Source organism: Myotis yumanensis, unplaced genomic scaffold (genome assembly GCF_028538775.1).
Source record: "Myotis yumanensis isolate MYYU_CA2020_CCGP unplaced genomic scaffold, mMyoYum1.0.hap1 SCAF_2, whole genome shotgun sequence".
Lineage (NCBI taxonomy): Eukaryota > Metazoa > Chordata > Mammalia > Chiroptera > Vespertilionidae > Myotis > Myotis yumanensis.
This window is the reverse complement of record NW_027223753.1, coordinates 13,270,245-13,293,351: the sequence shown is the minus strand read 5'-3', so window position 1 is coordinate 13,293,351 and position 23,107 is coordinate 13,270,245. Positions and strand designations below refer to the sequence as shown.

Sequence of the window (23,107 nt, the reverse complement as noted above, 5' to 3'; positions counted from 1 at the left end):
TCCTTCCCGACCTGCGCCCTGGTCAGGATGCATACAGGAGGCAACCAATTGATGTGTTTCTCTCACATGGATGTTTCTGTCTTTTCCTCTCTCTTCCACTCTCTCTAAAAATCAATGGAAAAATGTCCTTGGGTGAGAATTTAAAAAAAAGAAATTACAGCTAAATTATAAATCAAGACACAGAAACTAAGATCCTATCCAATTAAATATCAATTCACAGTATAAGGCTAATACACAGAGGAAGCTGATACCTGTTTAATCACTCAGATGTTAAAAAAAAATTAAGAAAATCAATCCACCTGGAACTAAATATTCACTGACAAGAGGGGGAAATAAAGCCACTTAACACTGGTCCACACCCCGCCCAAAGGTCTGACAAATAATGGGGGTCGGGGGGAGGGCAATCTGCAGCAGAGGAATAAAATGATAAAATAATGGTGTTTTTAAAGATTTTTTAACTGATTTTTAGAGTGAGGAAAGGGAGAGATAGAAACATTGATGTGAGAGTGAAACATCGATCAGCTGCCTCCTGCACGCCTCCTACCAGGGATGGAGCCCGAAACCCAGGCATGTGCCCTGACCGGGAATTGAACCAGCAACCTTTCAGTGCATGGGACAATAACCAACTGAGCCACACAGGCCAGGATAAAATGATGGTGTTTTTAACTTAGCAAGAGACTTCACATCATAGAAGACCAATTTAGTCCTGGAATAACTTCAATTTCATACTCATTTCTAGCAGTAACTTACACTATTTGGAATTTGGTCCCATGTACTCTCAGCAGATGAATTAGAATATCCTAAGTGAAAAAGATATCCATCTCCATCCAGTGAGACGTGTAGAGCACACTTGTCTTGAAGTTATCAGGGAAATACAGCCTTCCTCTACATTCCAGCTTTGACTTAGAAAACCTTAGTTGATCTCTACAACTCAAATACTTACCTTCTTAATTTACTTAGGAATCTGCCCAAAATATCTGTGCCAGTCTACCAGTAAGATTATTATATGAACTTTGTTAACCTTATTTCTAAATAAGGAGTCAAGAACTGAGTGTTAGTTTGGGACAATTTTGGAAAACCTCTTTCCTAAAAGAACAAATAAAACTGTAAAGACAGGTAGCCCAAACTTACTCTAAAACTCATGTCAAGTGTAAATGAAACCTTAAGAAATCATCTAATGTCATGATTCTCAAACCTGGTTGGCCTATTAAAATAATCTGGTAAGCTTTAAAGAAGTGATGCCCCTAAAAAAAATAAAATAATTTGAAAAACCAGACTCTATCTCCAGGGATTGATTGAAATGGCGCAGGCAGTATTGACCTCTCTTCTAAATGAGCTCCGAAGGTGATAGTCACGCAGCCGAAGTTACGAATCACTGAGGTGTGCACTAATCCCCATGCGTAGCTCATCAACCAGGTAAATACTACTTGGGGAGCCCGGCTTGCGAGGCTCAGTGGTTGAGCATCAACCTATGTGTCTATGTCTCTCTCCCTCTCCCTTCCTCGCTGAAATCAATAAAAATATATTTTAAATCCTACCTGAGGTGCTTTTAAGAACTAGCAGGTCCCACTCTACGGGAAATTTTTTAAGCTTCCCATTAACTGAACCAGGCACCTGACTTGCATCTGAGACCTCAACAATGATAAAGCACTAATTATTTTACAGAGAGAGGCCAGGAGAGTGAAAGTTACCTACCAAAGGATACGCTGAGTAAGGGCTGTCCTTCCCCAGGTCTCCAGTGCCCAGTATGGAACAAGTGCTCTGACCAATAAATGTATGGCATGTGCATGCACAGATAAGATTTTTAAGACTTTTACTTTTGGTTCTTTTCTGGTTTTTACTCTCTTGAGAACCACTCTAAAAATGGGGTGAGTCCACACGGCTATTCAAGAGGAAGCAGCTATCAAAATCGTAAGGAAAATTCCAGCCTGGCCAATATGGCTCAGTGATCGATCATCGACCTATGAACCAGGAGGTCACAATTCGGTTCCCAATCAGGGCACATGCCGGGGTTGCGGGTTCAATCCTGAGGGTGGGGGGGGGGGGGGGGATATGCAGGTGGCAGCTCACTGATGATTCTCTCTCATCATTAATGTTTCTATCCCTTACTCCCTCTCCTTCCTCTCTCTGAAATCAATAAAAGCATATTTTTTTAAAAATCCAACTACAAATCAGGAGCCCACATTTTTAGTTATATTCTTAGAGTCTTAGTAAATGCTTTTTAAAAAACCCTATTTTTGAATTTACTAAATATGAATTTTGAATGAATAAGTGGCACAAACTTTGGGGTTGGGTATATGGAATCCTCTGGGTAATGGAACACGAGAAATTTAAATGTGCTTGACCTCACACCCCTTTGGCTCACCATGAGAAAGAAGTCAACTCTCAGGTTGCCTGTTTTCTGGAGCCAGGCTCCAGAATAAAAAACATGGAGCCAACCTGAGCCCAATCTGAAGCCTGGAGGCAAAACCCAACTGACCCATGCATAAAAAACATAAGTGCTTATTGTAGCAAGCCACTGTTAGGATGGCTTACAATGCAATATTATTGTAGCAATATCTAATAAAAGTAACTTTTTTTAAAAAAAAAAATGTAGGGGCGCTTTGGAAAAAACTCAAAGTAATATATAAACTGAAAGGTATTTAAATAGCCCTGGAAAGCAAATAGTAAGGTGAGGCCTTCTGTTGGTCTAAGTAGTTAAATCACTATGCTCTGAGGTGGGAGGACTTGGGGTAAGGCCAAGGAGAGCTAAGCTACTTCTCTCACATACCAAGCAGTGATACCCTCACCACTGAAGAGCTCAGCCCTTCCTGAAAGTACTAGAGTTGCTACTTCCTGGTGAAATGTTGTGTCTCTCCCACACTGTTAAATTTCCAACGTATGTTAGCTGTACCAATCCTTCTCAAGAAGCAGTGCCCTTATATACCAGAGTTTCTTGGCACTCAGCAACCAAGTAACTAACAACATCAAAATGGGAGAAAATAGCCCAAACCTAACAATGAGGAAAAAGAAATATCTTTATCCATTTATGAAGACAAAAATTATAAGACACTACTGATTTAATGACAGCTCTTCCAACAACAAAAAAATGTACTCTACATTAAATGTACACCGAAATTTTAAGCGGTATTCTGATTATAATAAAAATATGTGAGGAAAAATACATCTTAGAATAAGGAAATACTGCAATTACTCCTTTCATAACACAACCCTTTCTTCCCATTAGCATATACTTCCCTTCTGGCATAAAATCCAGCTCTAAGGATGCAACTGTAACAAACTACAGAACCTATTACTAAGACCTCCAGTAAAACATTATTTTAGAAAACCAGTGATGTATGAGCCTAAATAATGTAAATTTTGTCACATGCTAAGTCTGCTAAGGACTGTTTAAAATAACCTTTTTCCAAAGTGGGCAGTATCACTCACTATGCCAAGATTACAGAAAAGTTTCTTAAGTCAAATAGAAAACAATATTTAAGTAGAAAATAATGTTAGCTTCATCTATTTGCCACCCATATTCTTCTGATATATGAAAGTGAAAGTGAAACTTTAATTAGAAAACAATGCTAGCATCAATCTTCTGTCACTAGTTTTTCTGAGGTGTGCATAATTCGACACAATCATGTGACCTGCCTTATTTCATTTATTCATTCTTGATATCATGTACCCATCTCATATGTCAAGCACTGCTCTAGGCCAGGGATATAGCAATAATCAGAATGGACCTATATGCCACTGTACTAAAAACTAGGGATACGTAGTACCTGCTTCACAGAGTCTCAATCCAGGTACCTCTCCTAGCACTGTCAACAAAAATCTATATAATAAAAACCCAGTGGTCGTAATGCTATATAACGACCAAAGACCTGTCACCAGGAGGCTGCGTGCGCAGCGAGGCACGTGCCAGGTTGGCGGGGCTGCTTGCGTGGCGAGGTGCGGCGCACCAGGACTTGGGGGGTCCCGGGTCTCGCGCAATTTCACGCACTAGGTTACTAGTAAGTAATAAGACATCTTGGTAAAATAGTAAAGCTTAGATCTGCCTCTTCCTAACCCCTTCCCAACCAACCCAGCTTGGTTCTAGTACAGTATGGAATCAAGCCAAACATGACTCTCTGTAAAAAACTATCAAAATGAGCTACACTATATCAACCTTATTAACTGGATTAACAGTTCTTAGTTTCTAAAATTCTCAGACAGATCAGTATTATACTCTTAAGGTAAATGAATCATTCTGGCCACCTAAAGAAAATGTGTCCCATATTCAGATTCACAGCACAGCAGTTCTCAAACCTGGCTGCCATTTTGGAAATACCTGGAAAACTTTTAAATACCCCATTGCTCAAGTGGCACTCCAGTAAGCAGCCAAGTTTGAAAACTACAGATACAGAAAACTTGGAGGAACTGGCTGCTTCCCAACTAACCCATGGATTAGAGGTATGCTTCCTTCCAACATGAGCGGTGCGCTTCCTAAACACTCTTCACAAAGACCTGTTAAGAACCTACTTGGTATTAAATAGGAGTTTGCAGGCTACATGCCAAACTTAGGGGAGAAGGCACAAACCTGAATACATGGAGTAAAAAGCATTATCTCAAACTGAATGCCAAAAATGAAATAAAGCTTTTAAAATCTTATCCCAAAATTTGTTAGAAATTGATGTTAATAAGAGCCCAGTTAAGTTCCCATTGCTAAATATCTAAAAAAGAGGCGAGGGAAAATAACAACCCCCAGGCTGGCTTGTGAAGGGTTTTTTGTTTGTTTAATACATCTGAAAAGAATGCATATACAAAGAATTGAGACATGAGAAAGCATTGGTTCAACACTAATGAAACTACAAGAATTAGGATTTGGGGAAGGTGGAGAATATTACCTAAACATTTTTTAAAATGTTGGAAACTGCAACCAAAATAAACTGATAAAATCCCTATTAACACTTATGAAGAGTCTTCATAAGACTCTCTCCATGGTTTTTATTAAACTAGAGAGCCTCAACTGGCTGCTCTAGGGTTCCTCATGCAAAACAGAAAGAAGGGGATTCCCCTGACTGGTCCCCATGTTGTTAAATGTTCTCCCCACCCCCCACCCCACCCCTAGCTTCTTAATGAAGCAGGACTCCATCCTCATAACTTGAAGAGGATGTGAACATTCCACAAACATCTGTCTTCTAGCACCCCTCATATATACCAGGTCTTCAGCTGTGTTCTAGGAACACCATATCATACACTATTAAGCTGCACATCTATGCTAAGCATATAAAACAATGACTGACAAGGAAAAAATGTTTTTAATTATGTACTTAATCCATTTGGTATATTTCAAAAGGTGCAATATTTTCTTCATTTATCAGTGAAAGAAGTTAGACATTAACTTCAAAAAAAAAATTAGCAAATGGCTAACAAATTTCCTTGAAAGTCAGTCACGTATATAGTGCATCCTAGAAAAGAGGAGGGGCAAGACAGGTTCCACCCACTTTCATGAGTTTCATCAAATACTGAACCTACTCAAGGGTGGAGAGAAAAGGCAACTTTCAAAAAGGAGTATGTTATTAAATGAGGCGTTTACTATACTCCTTCCTAAGAGCACCGGTGGGGAACATGTTTTCTAAACTAGATCTAGGAAGTGGAATGTGGAATCACTCCATCCTCCTCACCTAAAGGGTTGTCCAATGGTTAACAAATTTTTTAAAAATGACTAAATAAAAACAAACTCCACACACACACCCCTCCCCTCCCACCGCAAAAAAAAAAAAAAAAAAAAAAAAATACTAGATGTCTCAGATCACTCTCCAGAGTGGAACCCGGGAGCAGCTTCAACAACCCGAATTAGTCTGTTACAGAGTCATCACAAGCATGCCTTGCTTTTAAACAAAACAAAAAACAAAACAAAAACTAGTACTGATCACTTTTCTGACAATACACAATTACTCAAAATTAACTAGTATTGAGAGGGGGGAAAGGGACCCTAACTAAGGGCCTTGTTTCACACGAGTGCATATGGGTAGGTGCAGGGCATTTGTCATTATTGCAAAAACGAATTTTAATTTTTAATCTTTAGTTTGATTTAAACATTGCTTTTAGTATGATGCCGAAACCAGCTGTGCAGAAAGGGCTCTGGAGAGATGTTCATAGCAGCACACACCTGCGGCTCTTCTTCGGTTCTGGAGGCTCCAGGGCAGCCAATATTGCTTCGTCAAATACATTCTTTAGGCCTTTCTGAAAGGGGTAGAAAGAAAAAAAATGGGCAGTCTGATTTTCAGTATAAGAAAGTTGAAGTTCGAATTAAAAACATTCAAATCCCAAAAGTTGGCAAAGAACAAAACATTAAAAACAATCCTGAATCACAACACAATCATCTCACTTCACCAAGTTTTGTCCAGGCAGGGCCCTGGAAGGATCCAGCAATTCAGAGGAGCAGATATTCATGAGTGAGACAGTGGTCCTTTGAGAAAGCTTTTTGCAGACCAATGTATGTCACAAGAAGCAAACAAGCACATGTGTCATTTGCTCATTCAATATGCGTTTTGTAATGTGCTGCTGAAACATTTTACATAAAAACAAGTGAAGCAGCTCTGCATTCAAATGAAACAGCTGGATATGGGAGGATGGGCACCAGGCAGTGGCATCCTTATTACATGAAGGCACAGGCAAAGATGGAGAGAGCGATTACAGTGGCTGCAAAGATATTCACTCTGAACTCCCTTTATCCCACCAATTACACAGAGCCAAGGGGATTCAAGGAAGCAAAAATGTGGGTACCTGAACATATATAAAACTAGAGCCAGTCAGTGCAACAGGAATAAAGCTTCATCAGGCATTTATACCAACAATTGTATATTTTTAATTTCAAAATTTGAAGGTAACCACAATTGTATGTTTCCCTCACAAGGACAAAATCAGAAGAAAATATAAAGGTGGCAGCTTTACATCTCAACATAAACCGTAAGTCAACTGTTAAAATGGATGCTATTCTTAAAAGATAATGTAACAAATAATCTCATAAAGCAGTAGCAGATACATCAATATCTTTCCCACCCCGGACTGACAAATACTCCACTGCAGCACAGACAGCCAAAGCAATAGCAACACAAAGTTTCACTGCACAAAGGAAAACCAGGAAAAAATCGTCCCTTCCCCATTACACTCTACTAGCAGGTCACCCTTTTTCCATTAAGTTTGTCATGCAATTACAATTAACAATTGATCATAAGAATAAAATGATGTTTGTGTTATTTTCTCCATCTAGACTAAGATCTAGGAGTGTTAAACTCTTATTTTCTCCAAGAGGACATTCTTAATGCTAGACCAAGTTCCCTTTTGCAATAGTAATCCAAACCAAAAAGCTCTGAGCATCAGGCAACTCAAGCAGCAACTTGACTACTGATCACACAAAATATTCTATAAGATATTGCATTCTTGATCAAAAACTAATACAGAGGTTGCTCTAAGGTGGTGAGTAAAAAGACACAGAGGCTTTCGAACAGGATGGTTTTATTCCTTTGTTTGTAAGTGATCTTTCTACAGTAGTGGGACAGGAAGCAGCAGCAAAGAGGGGAAGGAGAAACAGTTTAGAATATACAGCACTTCCTTTTGGGTTGAGTTTCCGGAGGCTCGAGGGCAGCTAGGATAGCCTCATCAAACACATTCTTCAGACCTCTCTACAAGACAGAGGGGAGGAGAGAGAATAGCAGCCAGGTTAGAGGTTAGAAAGACTAGCAGATACAATAGCAGTCTGGATTAAATGGGCTGGATTCACAGAAGCAATGTGCCTTAAGAAAAATAAATGCCAGAATGTAAGACTTAAGCCCATTACTGGGAAAGTACGTAACTGAACAGAAACTTCTTACTTCAAAAAGGTTAACTGAACAAGAAAGAAATTTTTATGAAAATGTCATATGTTGACTTCTAAAACAATCACACTTTGAAACCTAATATTACATTTTAATGAAAATAATGCCAGGAGAGGAAAATAGATATGCAAACACAAGAGCTGCATTGTGTAATTAAGCCTTGTAAATTCCCCAGTATTTCTAAGGATAAGAATGGCACACACATTTTGAAATCTATTAAATTTCAGAATTCTGTGAATTCAGCCCCTGAATAACTGAAGTACACAAATAGCAGACTAACAGGCATGCTACATGTTTCTAGATTCAATGACATAGCTGGATGGAATTAATCAGGATCTCAAAGTCAGTTTCCCAGAACAAAAAGGTTCAGACATTTAGAAAGAGTGTTAACTGTTCAACAGTACCAACTGGGAAAAGTTTAAAGAACAGACTCTAGAAACAGCAAACACTTCAGTTATTCAGTAATGTTATCAAAGCAAGTAACCACCACCCAAGTTATAGGAAAACAAAGAATGGGATCCTAGAATGAGTTTTAGCAAGCAGTCCAATGCTTTAGGGTGTCTGCATGGGTATCAGAGCATAAAAGCATGAAGTGAAAAAAAGAATATTCTCAGATCTACAGAGATTAAGATGCATAAATACACTTACACCTCAGGCAGAACTCCAACGTGACAGTGATTCAGTAGTACTGGTACCTTGGGCCCAGGTCTACAGACTCACCTAAACTCACCTAAATCTGAAGCCACAGGTTTACCACCCAAAGAAGTTTCACATGTTCTTTATGTCAGTTTGATCCCAAATAAAAAATTTGCAAAAGTTCCAGAATACAGTTCCAATAACAAGTACCAGCCCCAGCCTACCCCAGATATTCCCACCCCTACCCTATTCCCACCGCAGCCCCACCAATGCATCCCAGAGGACTGGCACTTACGCATTCTATTAGGTACAAAATAAATCAGAAATAACAATAAGTACTTAAAAAGAAGCAAAGCGGTTAAAAAGTTTTCTTCTTTCCATATCTTTTAAAAAGTAGAAATGCTAAACAAAAATTAAAGATCTTCTGAAATTCTTTCTACACATGTAGGAGCAAGTTCTAGTAGTCAAATGTAAAAGGAAGAAGGGAGAATGGAAAGGGAAATACATTCTATAAGGGAAAAAAAATGGAGAACAGCTATTAGAAACTAGAGCATTCCTTAATAAGAAGGAAATATTTTCTTGTTTATTGGCAAAGATCAACTAATTCCCTATAAAACAAAACTAATCTTCACTTTTACCCACAAACTATCTGGTTATATAGTTTACTTTTAGAGAAACCAACAAACAGAATTTGTAATCCTAAAAGTTCTAGCTCCCAAACATAACCATGGACCTTATTTTCTATCTTCTCTTTTGACTTCTCCAACATAAAAATCTGGTAAGAAAAACACAGTTGCTAAGACCTTTTCAAATTCTTATTCTCTGCAAAATGACTTACTATATAAAGCTGTTCATACTGTTAAAAAAAAAAAAGTCATATATGGAAGCATCCAATTCTTTAAAATAAGCTTCATCAGTGACCTAAAATTGGGTCCACTTGTCCTACTTGCCCCCACCCCCAAAACAACCCATATTTAGAGAAAAGGGATATGCAAAAGATGCATATAATTAATTATAATCTGACACACACGTTCCACACATATCCTTCCCCAACAAACACACGAACACTTTTCTGAGTACGGTATCAAAATACAGAAGCATCAGGCATTTTTTTAAATCTCAGTAAGTGCTGTGTGTGATAAGATGTAAAATCTTATTTAGTTTTAAATATCTGCTTTTACAATACAACTAAATTGCCAAGGAAAACTGGGTTTGGGAGAATATTAGGCCTTGAAATTATCCTGTGTAATATCCAGATAAACATGAAAATTTTATCTTTATCCAACCTACTACTAAACTGAAGATTACTGAATTATGTCTAGGCCCCACATACTAAATACCTAATATACGCATAATATGCAACTAATATGCCATTTATCTTACTATACATATAATCAAGATTAATGTAACTGAAAAAATCTCTTCCCTTCAAACCTGCCCTAATTTACTTGGGCATGTTTTTGTTCATTGTTCAAAAGTCAAAGCCACCAGTAACTAGTAAAATAAAAGAGTTCTGCACGAATTAGTTTCATAATTCTTTCCTTTGCCCCAGACAAGAGAATCAAATGGGGGAATGAGTTGCAATAACCATGAAAGTCAAGAAAATGAAACCGCAGGTCAGTTACAACTCTCAGTCTACACACTCTAGCGCTGCTCCCTGTCCTCAGAATCTGACATTTCCCATTAAGCTATGAGAAGAGTTCCAATTAAATCATTCAGAAAGAGACAGAGGAAAGAGGGCCACATAAAGAAGGAATGCCTCCCAAAACTGTAGACACTATACGTATAAGCATACTTAAGAAACAGCCATGGCAACTTTTTCTGACATGAAAGTCTCTATTATGACTAACTCCCTATCCCAGAAACAGTATAGCATCAATTGTCAGAATAGAATAGACAAGAAAAGGTCAGTACTATTTAGATGAAAATTTAAGGTATATGTGGGGGGAGAGAGGGGGGTATTGTAAATTTGTGCTTACCTGGACCTTTCCTGCAATTTTTTTTTAAAACACAATCCCTGACCACTACAAATGACTCAACACAACATGGAAGCTCACCAACACAAGAGCTTTACTTAGAGACTAGTAATTTCTCCATAATACAGACATCCAGAAAAAGATATATAAACTATGAAGCTGATCATCGTCTTCCTAGGCAGCTTTCTTGACCACTGTTAGAAACAGCCCCTGAATCCTAATGCTCGAACAAACTATTCAGCTGTAAATAAAAATCGGGTTCCGCACAGTCCTCACCTGTGTGAGTGCAGAACACTCCACATACTTGACAGCCTTCAGGTCACGGGCCAGCTTTTCAGCAGTCTCTGGAGTGATAGGTTTCTGTTTGTTCTTGGCAAGTTTCTCAATCGTAGAGGGATCATCTCTGAGATCAATTTGGGTCCCAACAAGCAAGAAAGGAGTCTTTGGACAGTGGTGAGTTATCTCAGGCACCCACTAGGGAAAAGGTATTTTAAAAATTACACTTTCATTAACCCACAAGCCTCTAGATCTATTTTCAAGTCAACAGAAGTTCTGTGACAACATTTTTCACGACAAGAATACCTGACCAACTCACCTTTTCTTTCACATTTTCAAATGAGGATGGAGAGACCACTGAAAAACAGACTAGAAATACATCTGTTTGTGGATAACTCAGCGGTCGTAATCTGTCATAATCCTCTTGCCCTAGGAAGGAAAAAAATTGGAGAAATCAACTCAATGTTGATATCCTCATAGTATTAAAATTACCAGTCAACAAATTAAGTATGCAGCTAACAGCACAATGATCGTTAACGAGAAAGCAACTTATCTAATAAAATGTATGGCTTTATATAATACTAGTGCCCCGGTGCACGGATTCATGCACATTGAAATTAATTAGAATGTGGCCAGCAGGGCGGGACTGGGTGAGATGGGTCAGACATGCCCTGGAGCTAACCCCTCTCCCCCTCCGCAGTCCCTCCCTGGCTGGCCGCACCTGGGGCAGTGCAGTGGCTCAGAGGGCATCTGCAGAGTGAGCGGGGTCCCTCTGACAGGCAGGGACCCTCAGCCTGGCCTGCAGGGACTGGGCCAAAACTGGCTCTCTGACATCCCCCAAGGGGTCCCAGATTGCAAGAGGGTGGTTATCGGATGACGCACCCTGGAATCGGGCTCCCTCCTCTGGTTCTGGGGTGCGTCACCCGAGAACCACTGCTGCCAAGTCACCACAGCTCAGCCGCTCCTGTGTTGAGCATCTGCCCCCTGGTGGTCAGTGCGCATCATAGCTACCGATCGTACGGTCAGATGGTCACTTAGGCTTTTATATATATATATATATATATAGATAGATAGATAGATAGATAGATAGATAATATTTGAGAAAATTCTCACTGTGCTAATTCTACTTAATATTTCATGCCATTAGAATATAATAAATGGTATGTATTATTTGCTTTATTACCAGTTTGAAGTTTTCAATCTCTGTGTCCACTAGCAATCCAACAACAGTGTACTAAACACATTGAACTGTTGCTACAGAAATGGTTAAAAATTAACTCAGATCTGCTTAAGAAATGATTACACTGAAACCATCTAAGGAAACAAAAATCTCAGTGAAACCCAACTTACAATACTCATTGCCCATTCATGACTACCAAAGCAGGTTCACATTAGTAAACGTGTGCAAATAAAACCAGTATCTGAAACTGAGAATGCCTAGAAAAAAATATAATTCAACAATACTCAATGGATGCTAAATCCATGGGGAGAAATTCTGGTGAAAAGAATAATATCTGCATGGTCTAAAAGATTATTTATAAGCCACAGAGGGGGGAAATGTAAACTAATTGTGAAGAAACCAGACATCATCTTGTCTGATGAAAATGACCATCACCAGTGAGTGGTACATGAATATCAACAGCAGTGAGTGACAGATGAAGATCATGCGCCTCCAGATTTATATCTTAAAGAAGACATCACTAAAGTGATAGTCCAAACAAATAGCATAGTTTGGTCTGTGTTTCCTCATGAGTCTAATCACGAGGAAACACAGACCAAACTCAAAATGAGGAACATTTTATAAGGGGAGGAGGAAGAGAGGATAGACCTGTATTAAAATAATGTCATTTTAAAAATGTCAAAAAAGAGCCAGCCGGCTGGTGTGGCTCAGTGGTTGAATGTTGACCTATGAACCAGGAGGTCACAGTTCAATTCCCAGTCAAAGCACATGCCCGGGTTTCAGGCTCAATCTCTAGTAGGGGGTGTGCAGGAGGGAGCCAATCAATTATTCTATCTTATCATTGACGTTTCTCTCTCTCTCTCTCTCTCTCTCTCTCTCTCCCCCATTCCTCTCTGAAATCAACAAAAAAAATATATATATTTTTAGGAAGAATAGTAAAGCAAATAGGGCAAAATGTTAACAACTGGTAAATTTGGTTAAAGGGCCTATGGGTGCTCCTGGAACTATTCTTGCGACTATTCTGTAGGCTTGCAATTTATTTTCAGATAATATGATTTTTTAAAGCCCTAACCAGTTTGGCTCAGTGGATAGAGCACTGGCCTGCGGACTCAAGGGTCCCGAGTCGATTCTGGACAAGGGCATGTACCTTGGTTGTGGGCACATCCCCAGTAGGGGGTGTGCAGGAGGCAGCTGATCAATGTTTCTCTCTCATCGATATTTCTAACTCTCTATCCCTCTCCCTTCCTCTCTGTAAAAAATCACTAAAATACATACTTTAAAATGATTTTTTAAATAGCCACATGCGCTTCCAAACTGTGAGAAGGGAGGAGTCATAGGGGAAGGATTTAATACTCTAATTTCAAAACTGAGCTACAGCAATCCTATGTATTAAAAAGAAATATTTAATGACACTGAACTCTACACTTAATAAAAAAATTTTAAAGGGCAGGAAAGACAAGTTAAATATTTTGTATGCCAATAATTTTTTTTTTTTTTTTTTTGCCCACCATTGAGAGAGAATATAAGAATTTAGAGGAGCTAGCAAAACATGATAATTAGCCCAGCTGATGTGGCTCAGTGGTTGAGTGTTGACCCAGGAACCAGGAGGTCACAATTAGATTTCCAGTCAGGGCACATGCCCAGGTTGCAGGCTTGATCCCCAGTGTGGGGTGTGCAGGAGGCAGCCAATCAATGATTCTCTCTCATTATTGATATTGCTATCTCTCTCTCCCTCTCCCTTCCTCTCTCTGAAACCAATAAAAAATATTTTTTAAAAAGAATAACAATTAAATTTTGACATACAAAGCAATTGGCTTTGGGGTAATGATTCTACAGCATGGGAAAAAGTCTATGTTAAGTAAATATGTTAAATTTAAAAAGCTAAATATAAAAATATATACACAGCAGTAAATCATTTGCAGAAACAAAAAACACAATAATTGTGGGGAACTCACTAGCAAGAATTTACTGTTGTGATCAAAAGCAGAAATAGAAATAAGGCCTTAACAGAGGGAGAAGCCTATCTCTGGGCTTAATAGTTTTATTTAACTATAACCATAATAGTTGCAGCCAAACATGAGGTAGGAAGGCTATACAAAGAATTCAAAACAAAATGACACAGTCAACAGATTAAATGCAACCAAACAGTTAAAGTCAGCCGCCATCTCAATGGGGATGAAAGCTTTAGAAGAAAACTGAGTTAATGTCATGACTTGAACAAGGAAAAGAGACTCTGAGATTAAGGCCTTGAAGAAGGAAATGGAGTCTCCTCAAGTGTGTCAAAGAGAGGAAACTCACCCTGGACACCTCAGCCTCAGGTCTCCAGAGCTTCTCAGAAAAGGCCTCTGGGACTTATAGTGACCTCAACCAGTTGAGATGAAAGCCCCTGCCCCTACCTTGCCTGGGATGGTAAAATTATTTCTTAATGCATGTCTTTTTACTCCCAGAAAGATTCAGGATCTAATATAGAGGTAAAATAAATCAAATACTGTTATTGTTAACTTTCAGTTACATTTAGGAATAACCTAGCCTTATTTATATTTAACACTCATGTCTATAACATTTAAATAACATGCCATACTAAAGAACATGATTCTGATCCCAGTTTAAAATGTGTAATTGAGCCGAAACCGGTTTGGCTCAGTGGATAGAGCATCGGCCTGCGGACTGAGGGGTCGCAGGTTCGATTCCGGGCAAGGGCATGTGACTTGGTTACGGGCACATCCCCAGTGGGGGGTGTGCAGGAGGTGGCTGGTCGATGTTTCTCTCTCATCGATGTTTCTAACTCTCTATCTCTCTCCCTTCCTCTCTGTAAAAAATCAATAAAATATATTTTAAAAAAAAATAAAAAATAAAATAAAATGTGTAATTGAGTAACTGATCTTAAACTTGGGATTTCTTTGTTGAAAATGTTAAGAATTTTATGAAAGCTATAAAGAAAACAGTTTAAGATAAATTAGTACAGGAAACCACAAGTTACCAGGTTTATTAAAGTTTTGTATGTAAAAGCTTGGTAATGTTTCACTTGTCACGTCAAGCACTCTAAATTATTTAAAATGGGAAACTGAATACATTAAATTTATAAATGTCGTTTAAAATGAGGCTGATTAGAATTAAAGTCTTGTCAACCTAAGTTAAAGTCAATATTAATCAAAGGACTAAAGGCTTATCCACTCCAAGCTATTTACTGAAGAGATATAAAATATGTCAATACAAATGTTCATAGCACCATTATTCGTAATAGCTTAAAAGTGGAACCCAAGCCAAAACCGGTTTGGCTCAGTGGATAGAGCGTCCGCCTGCGGACTCAAGGGTCCCGGGTTCGATTCCGGTCAAGGGCATGTACCTGGGTTGCGGGCACATCCCCAGTGGGAGATGTGCAGGAGGCAGCTGGTCGATGTTTCTCTCTCATCGATGTTTCTAACTCTCTATCTCTCTCCCTTCCTCTCTGTAAAAAATCAATAAAATATATTAAAAAAAAAGTGGAACCCAAGTATCAATCAACTCATAAATGATAAACTTTACTATATTCATAGATTGAAATACTACTCACCAAGAAAAATAAGCTACTGATATACAGCACAGATAAAACTCAAAAACATTATGTTAAGTGAAAGAAATCAAACAGAAAAGACTACATATTGTATGATTCCATTCATATGAAACTTTAGAAAAGCAAAACTACAGTGACAGAAAGCAGATCTGTAATTTCCAGGGAAAAGGCACAAGGAAAATTTTAAGATGATATATCTTGATTATGGTAGAGGTTACACAACTCTATAATCAGCAAAATTATCAAACTGAATACTTAAAATTAGTGAATTCTATTGTATTATACTTCAATATAGCTACAAAATAAATACTGATTAAAATGTAAAGGCTTATAAAAATACACTTTGAAATTTTAAAATAAAATTTTAAATTATCTTTTTTTTTGCATATATAGATTGCTTCCAAAGGCACACATAAAACAAAATCCCTTACATATCATGAGATATAGGTCATTATTTTATTTTCTCTATTTTCCAAGGTTCCTCTAATATACCATTACTCACATAATTTTTAATTCACAAAAATGTCAAAAGGTCTAAGACACTATTAAAAGCTACTGATCTCTAAACCTAACTGCTTACTATTGTTTCTCCATTTCACCCTCCCAAATGAATCTAGATAGTTCCTCACATTGGGCAGTATAATACACTCCATAAAAGCATTATGTCAGCTAGAAGTCAGTGAGAGGTAATTCATAAAAAGTGAAAGATTTAGAATTCCTACATACTAAAAGGATAACACTGAAATTTCCCTTTGGCTAACTGAACTGAAAATTTGTGAGAAGTCAGAAATTAAGATGTGCAGCCACTGTTAAAATAAGAAATAACACTGAAGAATTGGTTACAGTTAAAAAAGAAAAAAATTTGAAAAGTTGACCACAAATGTCAATACTATAAGTTAGACATTGGATAACCCTCAAAATATTTTCAAATGTAGTTATAAAATAACAAGCTATCTCTATGAAGCTAACTGTACAAATTTCAGGGAGTGATAATACATCTTGTCTATGTACTAGTACTCTGCTCTCACCCTACTTTATCTCTTTCCACACCATCCACCCAGGATCCTCCAAACTCCTATTTGCCATTCCAGGTCTGGGATTGCCTCTTGGTCAAGCAAAAACCATCATGATATTCAATTCTGCTAACTATTACAAAAATGGCAAGTGGTTTGCTAATATGCTAGTTTCCCAAAAATGTCCAAAAAAAGACAACCGGCAACTGTCATAGTTACAGACCCAAACATTAGAAAAGATATCAAGTTTTCACCTGCAGTATCAAAAAGTCCAAGAGTATATGGCTCTCCACCAATCATAACTGTGACTGCATAGTTGTCAAAAACCTAGAAACATAAAAATACACTGTTAGTGTGCAAGGCAGTGGTCAAAATGAGATAGGACAGCTCAAACTAAGGCAATGTTTCCTTCCTAAGACTTACTCCTCTCTTAGCCCATCTTCTTTATATATAAACAACGTTGTCAACCAAGCCCTTTGCATGAGCTAAATGGTTATTGGGAAAAATTACAGGGAGTGTTCTGAAATGTCTGCTCTACCCCAGCAGCCTGGACAAAAGGGTTAGAGATGTCACAGTAGCAGAGTCCCTAGCTATACAAAATGACCATGTTTAAGTTTGAAAATTTTGAGACAATAGTTTTAAAGTTTACCTCAATGTTCAATCTGACTTCTGAGAAATTATTTCTTCATAGACCATTTCCTTTTCATCTAGAATTAAAATCTCCTAGGACAGTCCATGATAATCTTTTTCCCTTCAGGGTTCAAGATAAGAAGAGCCTTGATGCCAACAGGCCCGTTAGAAAGAAATAAAGGTTCCCTCAAGATAATCAAGGTAAGTGTCCAACTAAAGGCTAGAAGACTATTTGCTGGGATTTCATGAATAAAGTTTATGTTACTGTGTACAAACCATATGACCTAAGATACCTTCTTTGATCTAGATGCTTTATTCGCAAATAGACTGTAAAACCCATGACAAACTCAATATATATTAATATGGCTGTACTGAGTTATTTGTAAAAATGGGAGATAATAGTGCTAAGTGGATAAAGACCCAACACTAATTCATGGATGCCTTTTAATTAATTTACAATTAAAAAGCAATGCTTTCCAACTAGTAGGAGGATGTTACATTTCAAGACACCTTTTAGCTATCTAACACTAATTTTCTGATTCATGTTTTAACAGGTTAGGAGCTTGCTTAGCCCTAGCTGGTTTGGCTCAGTGGATAGGATCCCCAGTGTAGGGGGCGTGCAGGAGGCAGCTGATCAATGATTCTCTCTCATCATTGATGTTTCTATCTCTCTCTTCCTCTCCCTTCCTCTCTGAAATCAATAAAAATATTTAAATAAATAAAATAAATGTAAACAAGAGTGGAAGCAAGGGCATGGGGGAGGTGGTAGTTAAAGGAAAAGTCAGTTCTTAATAACAAGAACAAGGAAATGTAACTAATGTGGTTAAGCTCTCAAACCATATTGGTTATTTTCTTAAGTCATACCTAACCCTTTTCCAGAAATCCACATACAACCACATAGAGCACCCACAAGCCCACCTTAAACAGTCATAAAACAATCAGAAATGTTTACAAGAAAATAATGTTAATGAAAACTGAAACACAAAAATTCTGACAGTTGCCCTCGCTATGAAACAAGATCCATGTTATCCCTAAAAGTCCCCTTCAATCTCAGAATTTCTTTCACTTATAATGTCCCCAAAGGGGCCAACACACAAAAAAAATGATTTTTTTAATTTAATTATACATTTAAATTCTCCCCCTCCAAGAAACCTAATTTTGGTCTACCTCATTCACTTTACCCGCCTTGGGATATTATAGACTGTCAATTCCAAGTAAACATAATTACCAACATTTTAACAATTCACCCTCTTAACAGTGCTCATGTCTCTGAAGATTAACCTAAAGTACTCATATATTTTCTTCCTTTTTACTTACAAACAATATTAATCCACATAGGTGCTCCATAATCCCTAAAACAGCTCACTTAACAGAGGTGGATGTTGCCAAGCCAGGCCAACCCTACTCCCCTCACACCACTGACTGCACATCTATGTTTAACATAATTATACCACTGGGTTGGTCCAATAACTTGGGACAAACAATGAATCCCCAAACACATTCTTTCACAAGTGTTACCCTAAATAACTCTGTCTCCCTGTCTCTGTCTCTGTCTCTGTCTCTGTCTCTCTCTCTTCATTATCTTGGTAATTCCCATTTTCCCTCTATTCTTCCAAGAAGCTAATAAAAAGATTTGTGGGAGAGGACCCCCAAAGGCTTCTGTTAGTATTCTCATAACAAAAGCAGAGGTCTTCTCCACCCCTAAAAAACACTTTGGAGCTCCATTAGTGCCAAGACAACAGCTCCATAAGATTCTCTTCTACTCCCTCAGGAGAATAAGTGTAGACATACTACTTTCTCTGAAGTTATAAGACCCCAAAAAGCATTCCAAAAGACCTCCAAGCACTGATTAATCATTGGCCAAGATGTCAAAAATAAAAAAGTCACCTCATTCCAAGATGTAGGGCATACTTCTCCAAACCGAGAACACCACTCTTTAGAATCTTGTCTACTGGAGTTTTGCCTCCCAGCACTTCTTGCAAACCCTTGTGTCACCCCTTTTGACTTTCCACTGATTTTTCAGCTGTTTAATTTTAAAGTGTATATAATTTACCCATGAGAAGTCAAGATCTTTAAAAACAGGAAACAAAGGCAGACAACAGAAATATTTCAGTACACTCAGAGAAAGAATTTTCAAAAGGATATCAAATTATAGTATGTTTAACTAACAGATGAAAGCCTTTATACTTACAGTTGGTACATACTCAGATGGAAATTTGTTTGTTGTGTAGGATATCAGAAGACATGTTTTACCAACAGCACCATCGCCCACAACAACGCACTTAATTGTCTGCATTGCTGAAACCGTTTTATATCCACTTTAAATATTTCAAATCCAATGATGACCTACAAAAAAATTAAGAATATTTGTTTTATTTATTAGTACTTATATATGTATTATTTTCTTCACCTAGCAACAGGTTCATTCATTTAGAGCAAAAACAGAACTAGTACCCCAACTACTATCACTGAAAGAACCTAACGAGAAATAGTGACTTGCTCAAAGTCACAATAATACGTAAGAGTCAAGTTTCTAATGCCTGGATATTTCTACTTAAATGGTGTTTTTAAAAGTTCAAATTTGTGTAAAAAGCAACATATTCTTACTATAGTGAAAGAGAAGAGGCCAATTGTATTTCAGAATGAATCCCATTTAGTATACCAAATATTCTGTGAAACTTTTCCTTCAGTTGTATGTGCACACCCATGTGTGTATACATGTATGTGTATTACACTGCAATATAAAGGCCACTTCTTTAAAGAATGGTCCATATATCCAACCTTAGAGCTACAGTTACTCGGACTATAACCAACAAGCAGCAGAGCACCACCATTCCCTTGTAAGAGATGAGCAACATCAGAAACCAGACAGAGACCAGGGTAATCCCTCGTTCTCAGCAGCTGTTTTAGCATCGGGTTGCCTAGTTACTAATTCAATATCTGTGGCATAAAGAAGCCAAAATCTACATTTTTTAAAATATATTTTCATTGACTTCAGAGAGGAAGAGAGAGGGAGAGAAAGAAACATCATTAAGAGAGAATCATCGATCAGCTGCCTCCTACTGGGGATCGAGCCCAAAACCTGGGCATATGCCCTGACTGGGAGTTGAACTGGTGACCTCTTGGTCCACGAGTCCATGCTCAACCACTGAGCCACACTGGCCAGGCTCTTGAACCGGTGACCTCTTGGTCCACGAGTCCATGCTCAACCACTGAGCCACACTGGCCAGGCTCTTAAATCTCTTTTTGCCTGTTTTCTCATCTGTAAAACAGAACTAATTATATCAAAACCTCACACAGTTGTTATGACGATTAAATAATATAAACAAGGCCTTGCCCTGCCCATTGTGGCTCCGTGGTTTGAGCATCAGCCCTCACACTGAAGGGTCTTGGGCACATAACTGTGTTGCAGGTTTAATCCCCAGCCCCGGTAGGGGTGCATGCTGGAGGCAATCAATCGATGTGTCTCTCTCACATTGATGTTTCTCTCTTTCTCTCAACCTCTCCTTCCCTTCTTCCCTCTCTCTCTAAAATCAATGGAGAAAATATCCTATGATGAGGATTAACAAAAAAAAAAAAAAAAAAAAGATTTGGCGTGTAGCTCATACTCAATATGCAAGAATTTCTCTACCTAGTGTGTCAAATAAATCAATTCTATCACATTTTACTTTCATCCAATGAGTCAAAACTTACAATGTAGCCCTGGCCAGGTGACTCAGTTGGTTGGAGCTTCATCCTGTACACCAAAAAGGTTGCAGGTTCAATCCCCAGTCAGGGCAAGCATGGGAGGCAACCATTCGATGTTTCTCTCTCACATCAATTTCTCTCTTTCTCTTTCTCTCTCTCTCTCTCTCTCTCTCTCTCTCTCTCTCTAAAAATCAATAAAAACATATCCTTGGGTGAGGATTTAAAAAAAAAAAAGCTTACAGTGTATTTCCTTCTCTCTTTGGTGAACTATCTAATCAAAGTTTTCATGCTTTGCACATACCAGGCACAACAAAAACAGAGGTTAAAATGAACTGACCATATCCGCTGCTACTTAATACATGCACACACACACAACACACCACACACACACACACACACACACACAAGAAATCCACCCAAATATTTCTTCTTCACCTAAAAACTCCTGTATTATTTCTGTATCTATAGAGTAGACCCTATAACCAAGTTATCTAACAGATATTAACAAAATAATTTAGGTAGGGGAACAGACCCTATCACTGTCTTTAAACACCAAATTAAGTGCTTTTTTAGTTTACAAATCATCACTGCCTACATGTAAATGAACAAAACTCTGACAGTTATTACTTTTTATGCTTGAATTTAGCCTCTAAACCAGTAATCTCAAAAATATCACACCTCAGACCACCACAGTCAGAATTACCTTGGACTGCGTTTATTAACAATTCAGATTCCTGGGCCTTACCCCAAATCTCATAAATCAGAACAACACTTTCTATGTAATTCTAATGCACAATAAAGTTTGAGAACCACTTTTCTGTGTGATAGCAAGATAAGGAATACCAATAACATAAGAATCTAAACTAGGATAAACATTACTGACATTTTAGGTCACCTAGAAATAGTTTCTTAAAGTAGAATTCAAATTATCAAAGTGAATCATTGTATCACCTAGGCATTTTACATCAGTAATGAAAAATTCATGTTGAATATTGAAAGATCATGAAGTAATATACTTCAGAGGTGTTTCAACCTAAAAAGTGTTTTCAAATAATAACAGAGACAATAGCAAACATTTCCTATGTGCCACATACTGTCCTAAACATATTCATACATTTCATCCTCCCAACAACCCTAGAAGTGTGTACATTATCCCCATTTTACAGATAAGAAAACCAAGTCTCAGTGAAGTAATTAGGCCAAGATCAATGAACCAGTAAATAGCAGAGCTGAAATTTAAACCCAAGCAGTCTTGACTGTCAAGCAAGCCCCTGCTCTAAAACACTATACTACCTCACCTGAGAATTGACATTAATAAAAACAAACATGCTCATTGCAAATGTAGTGGCAAGTATATACCCATGACAGTTGCCGGCACTGGAAAGAGGAAGACAGAAGAGGAAGCAAGAAACAGAAGTTCAATTCCTGTTTCTTCACCCTGCAGACAATTACTGAATTTTATTGAGGAAAGGGGACAGAAGAAATAGTAACTGAGTTTTTGTCTGCTGTTCCCCTTTCTATATACCCACAAATCTTCCATTTCTTAGGATTCCTGAACTTAACAGCTCAGCAATCTGTTCGAAACTAGTTGTGGGTCTCCTGTTAAGAGCGTTGGTTCAGGAGTCAGACTGGTTCTACCATGCAAGCTATGTGACCTTAGGCAAGCTATTTAACTTCTCTATGGCTCAGTATTCCCTTATCTAAAAAATGAAAACAGTAATACCTTCCTCATAGGATAAGTTGATTCAGATAATACATGTAAAGAATTTGAAACAGTGTCTGGCATACAGTAAATGCTTAGTAAATGTTAGCTATTAATTTTGAATGATTAAAGGCACTTTTAAGTTAATATAGTTTAAAACATCAACAATGCCAACCAAATAAGGAGCACATAAATTTTTTTTATTTCCAAAATAATTACAGTACTCTTTGTACTTACTAAAAATGTAGTCAAATATAGAGCTAAGCTATCATTATAAAAGTGGTCATTTCAGCATCAAATTCCAATTTAATTAACTATTCTGCACAACATTTGCTATATAGTGTTAATAATTTCATGTATTGCCTGGCCAGTGTGGCTCCATAGTTGAGCATCGACCTATGAACCAGGAGATCACAGTGGGGCACATGCCTAGATTTCAGGCTGGGTCCCCAGTAGGGGTGTGCAGCTGAACGATGATTTTTTCTCATTACTGATGTTTCTATTTCTCCCTCTCCTTTCCTCTCTGAAATCAATAAAAATCAATATATATTTTTTTAAATAATGATAACTTCATGTATTAAAATATCACCAGATGGAAAGGAAGCAG

The 23,107-nt window shown here is 37.9% G+C and overlaps 1 protein-coding gene across 2 annotated transcripts in view; it reads right to left on the bottom strand.

The window, feature by feature from the left end:
• Positions 1–4,738: 4,738 nt before the first annotated feature.
• CDC42 (cell division cycle 42) overlaps positions 4,739–23,107 on the bottom strand; it is a 40,115-nt gene continuing 21,746 nt past the window's right edge. Inside the window, exons 2-6 of one of the 2 annotated variants that reach the window (XM_070404301.1) lie at positions 19,303–19,457; positions 16,736–16,808; positions 11,055–11,164; positions 10,736–10,933; positions 4,739–6,213 (exon numbers count right to left, since the gene is read on the bottom strand). In XM_070404301.1, the coding sequence (XP_070260402.1) occupies positions 6,124–6,213; positions 10,736–10,933; positions 11,055–11,164; positions 16,736–16,808; positions 19,303–19,407 (576 nt within the window). In that variant the 5' untranslated portion in view covers positions 19,408–19,457 and the 3' untranslated portion in view covers positions 4,739–6,123. Of the gene's footprint in view, positions 6,214–7,471; positions 7,656–10,735; positions 10,934–11,054; positions 11,165–16,735; positions 16,809–19,302; positions 19,458–23,107 lie in introns of those variants that run through there. The other variant, XM_070404302.1, reaches the window with a different exon arrangement.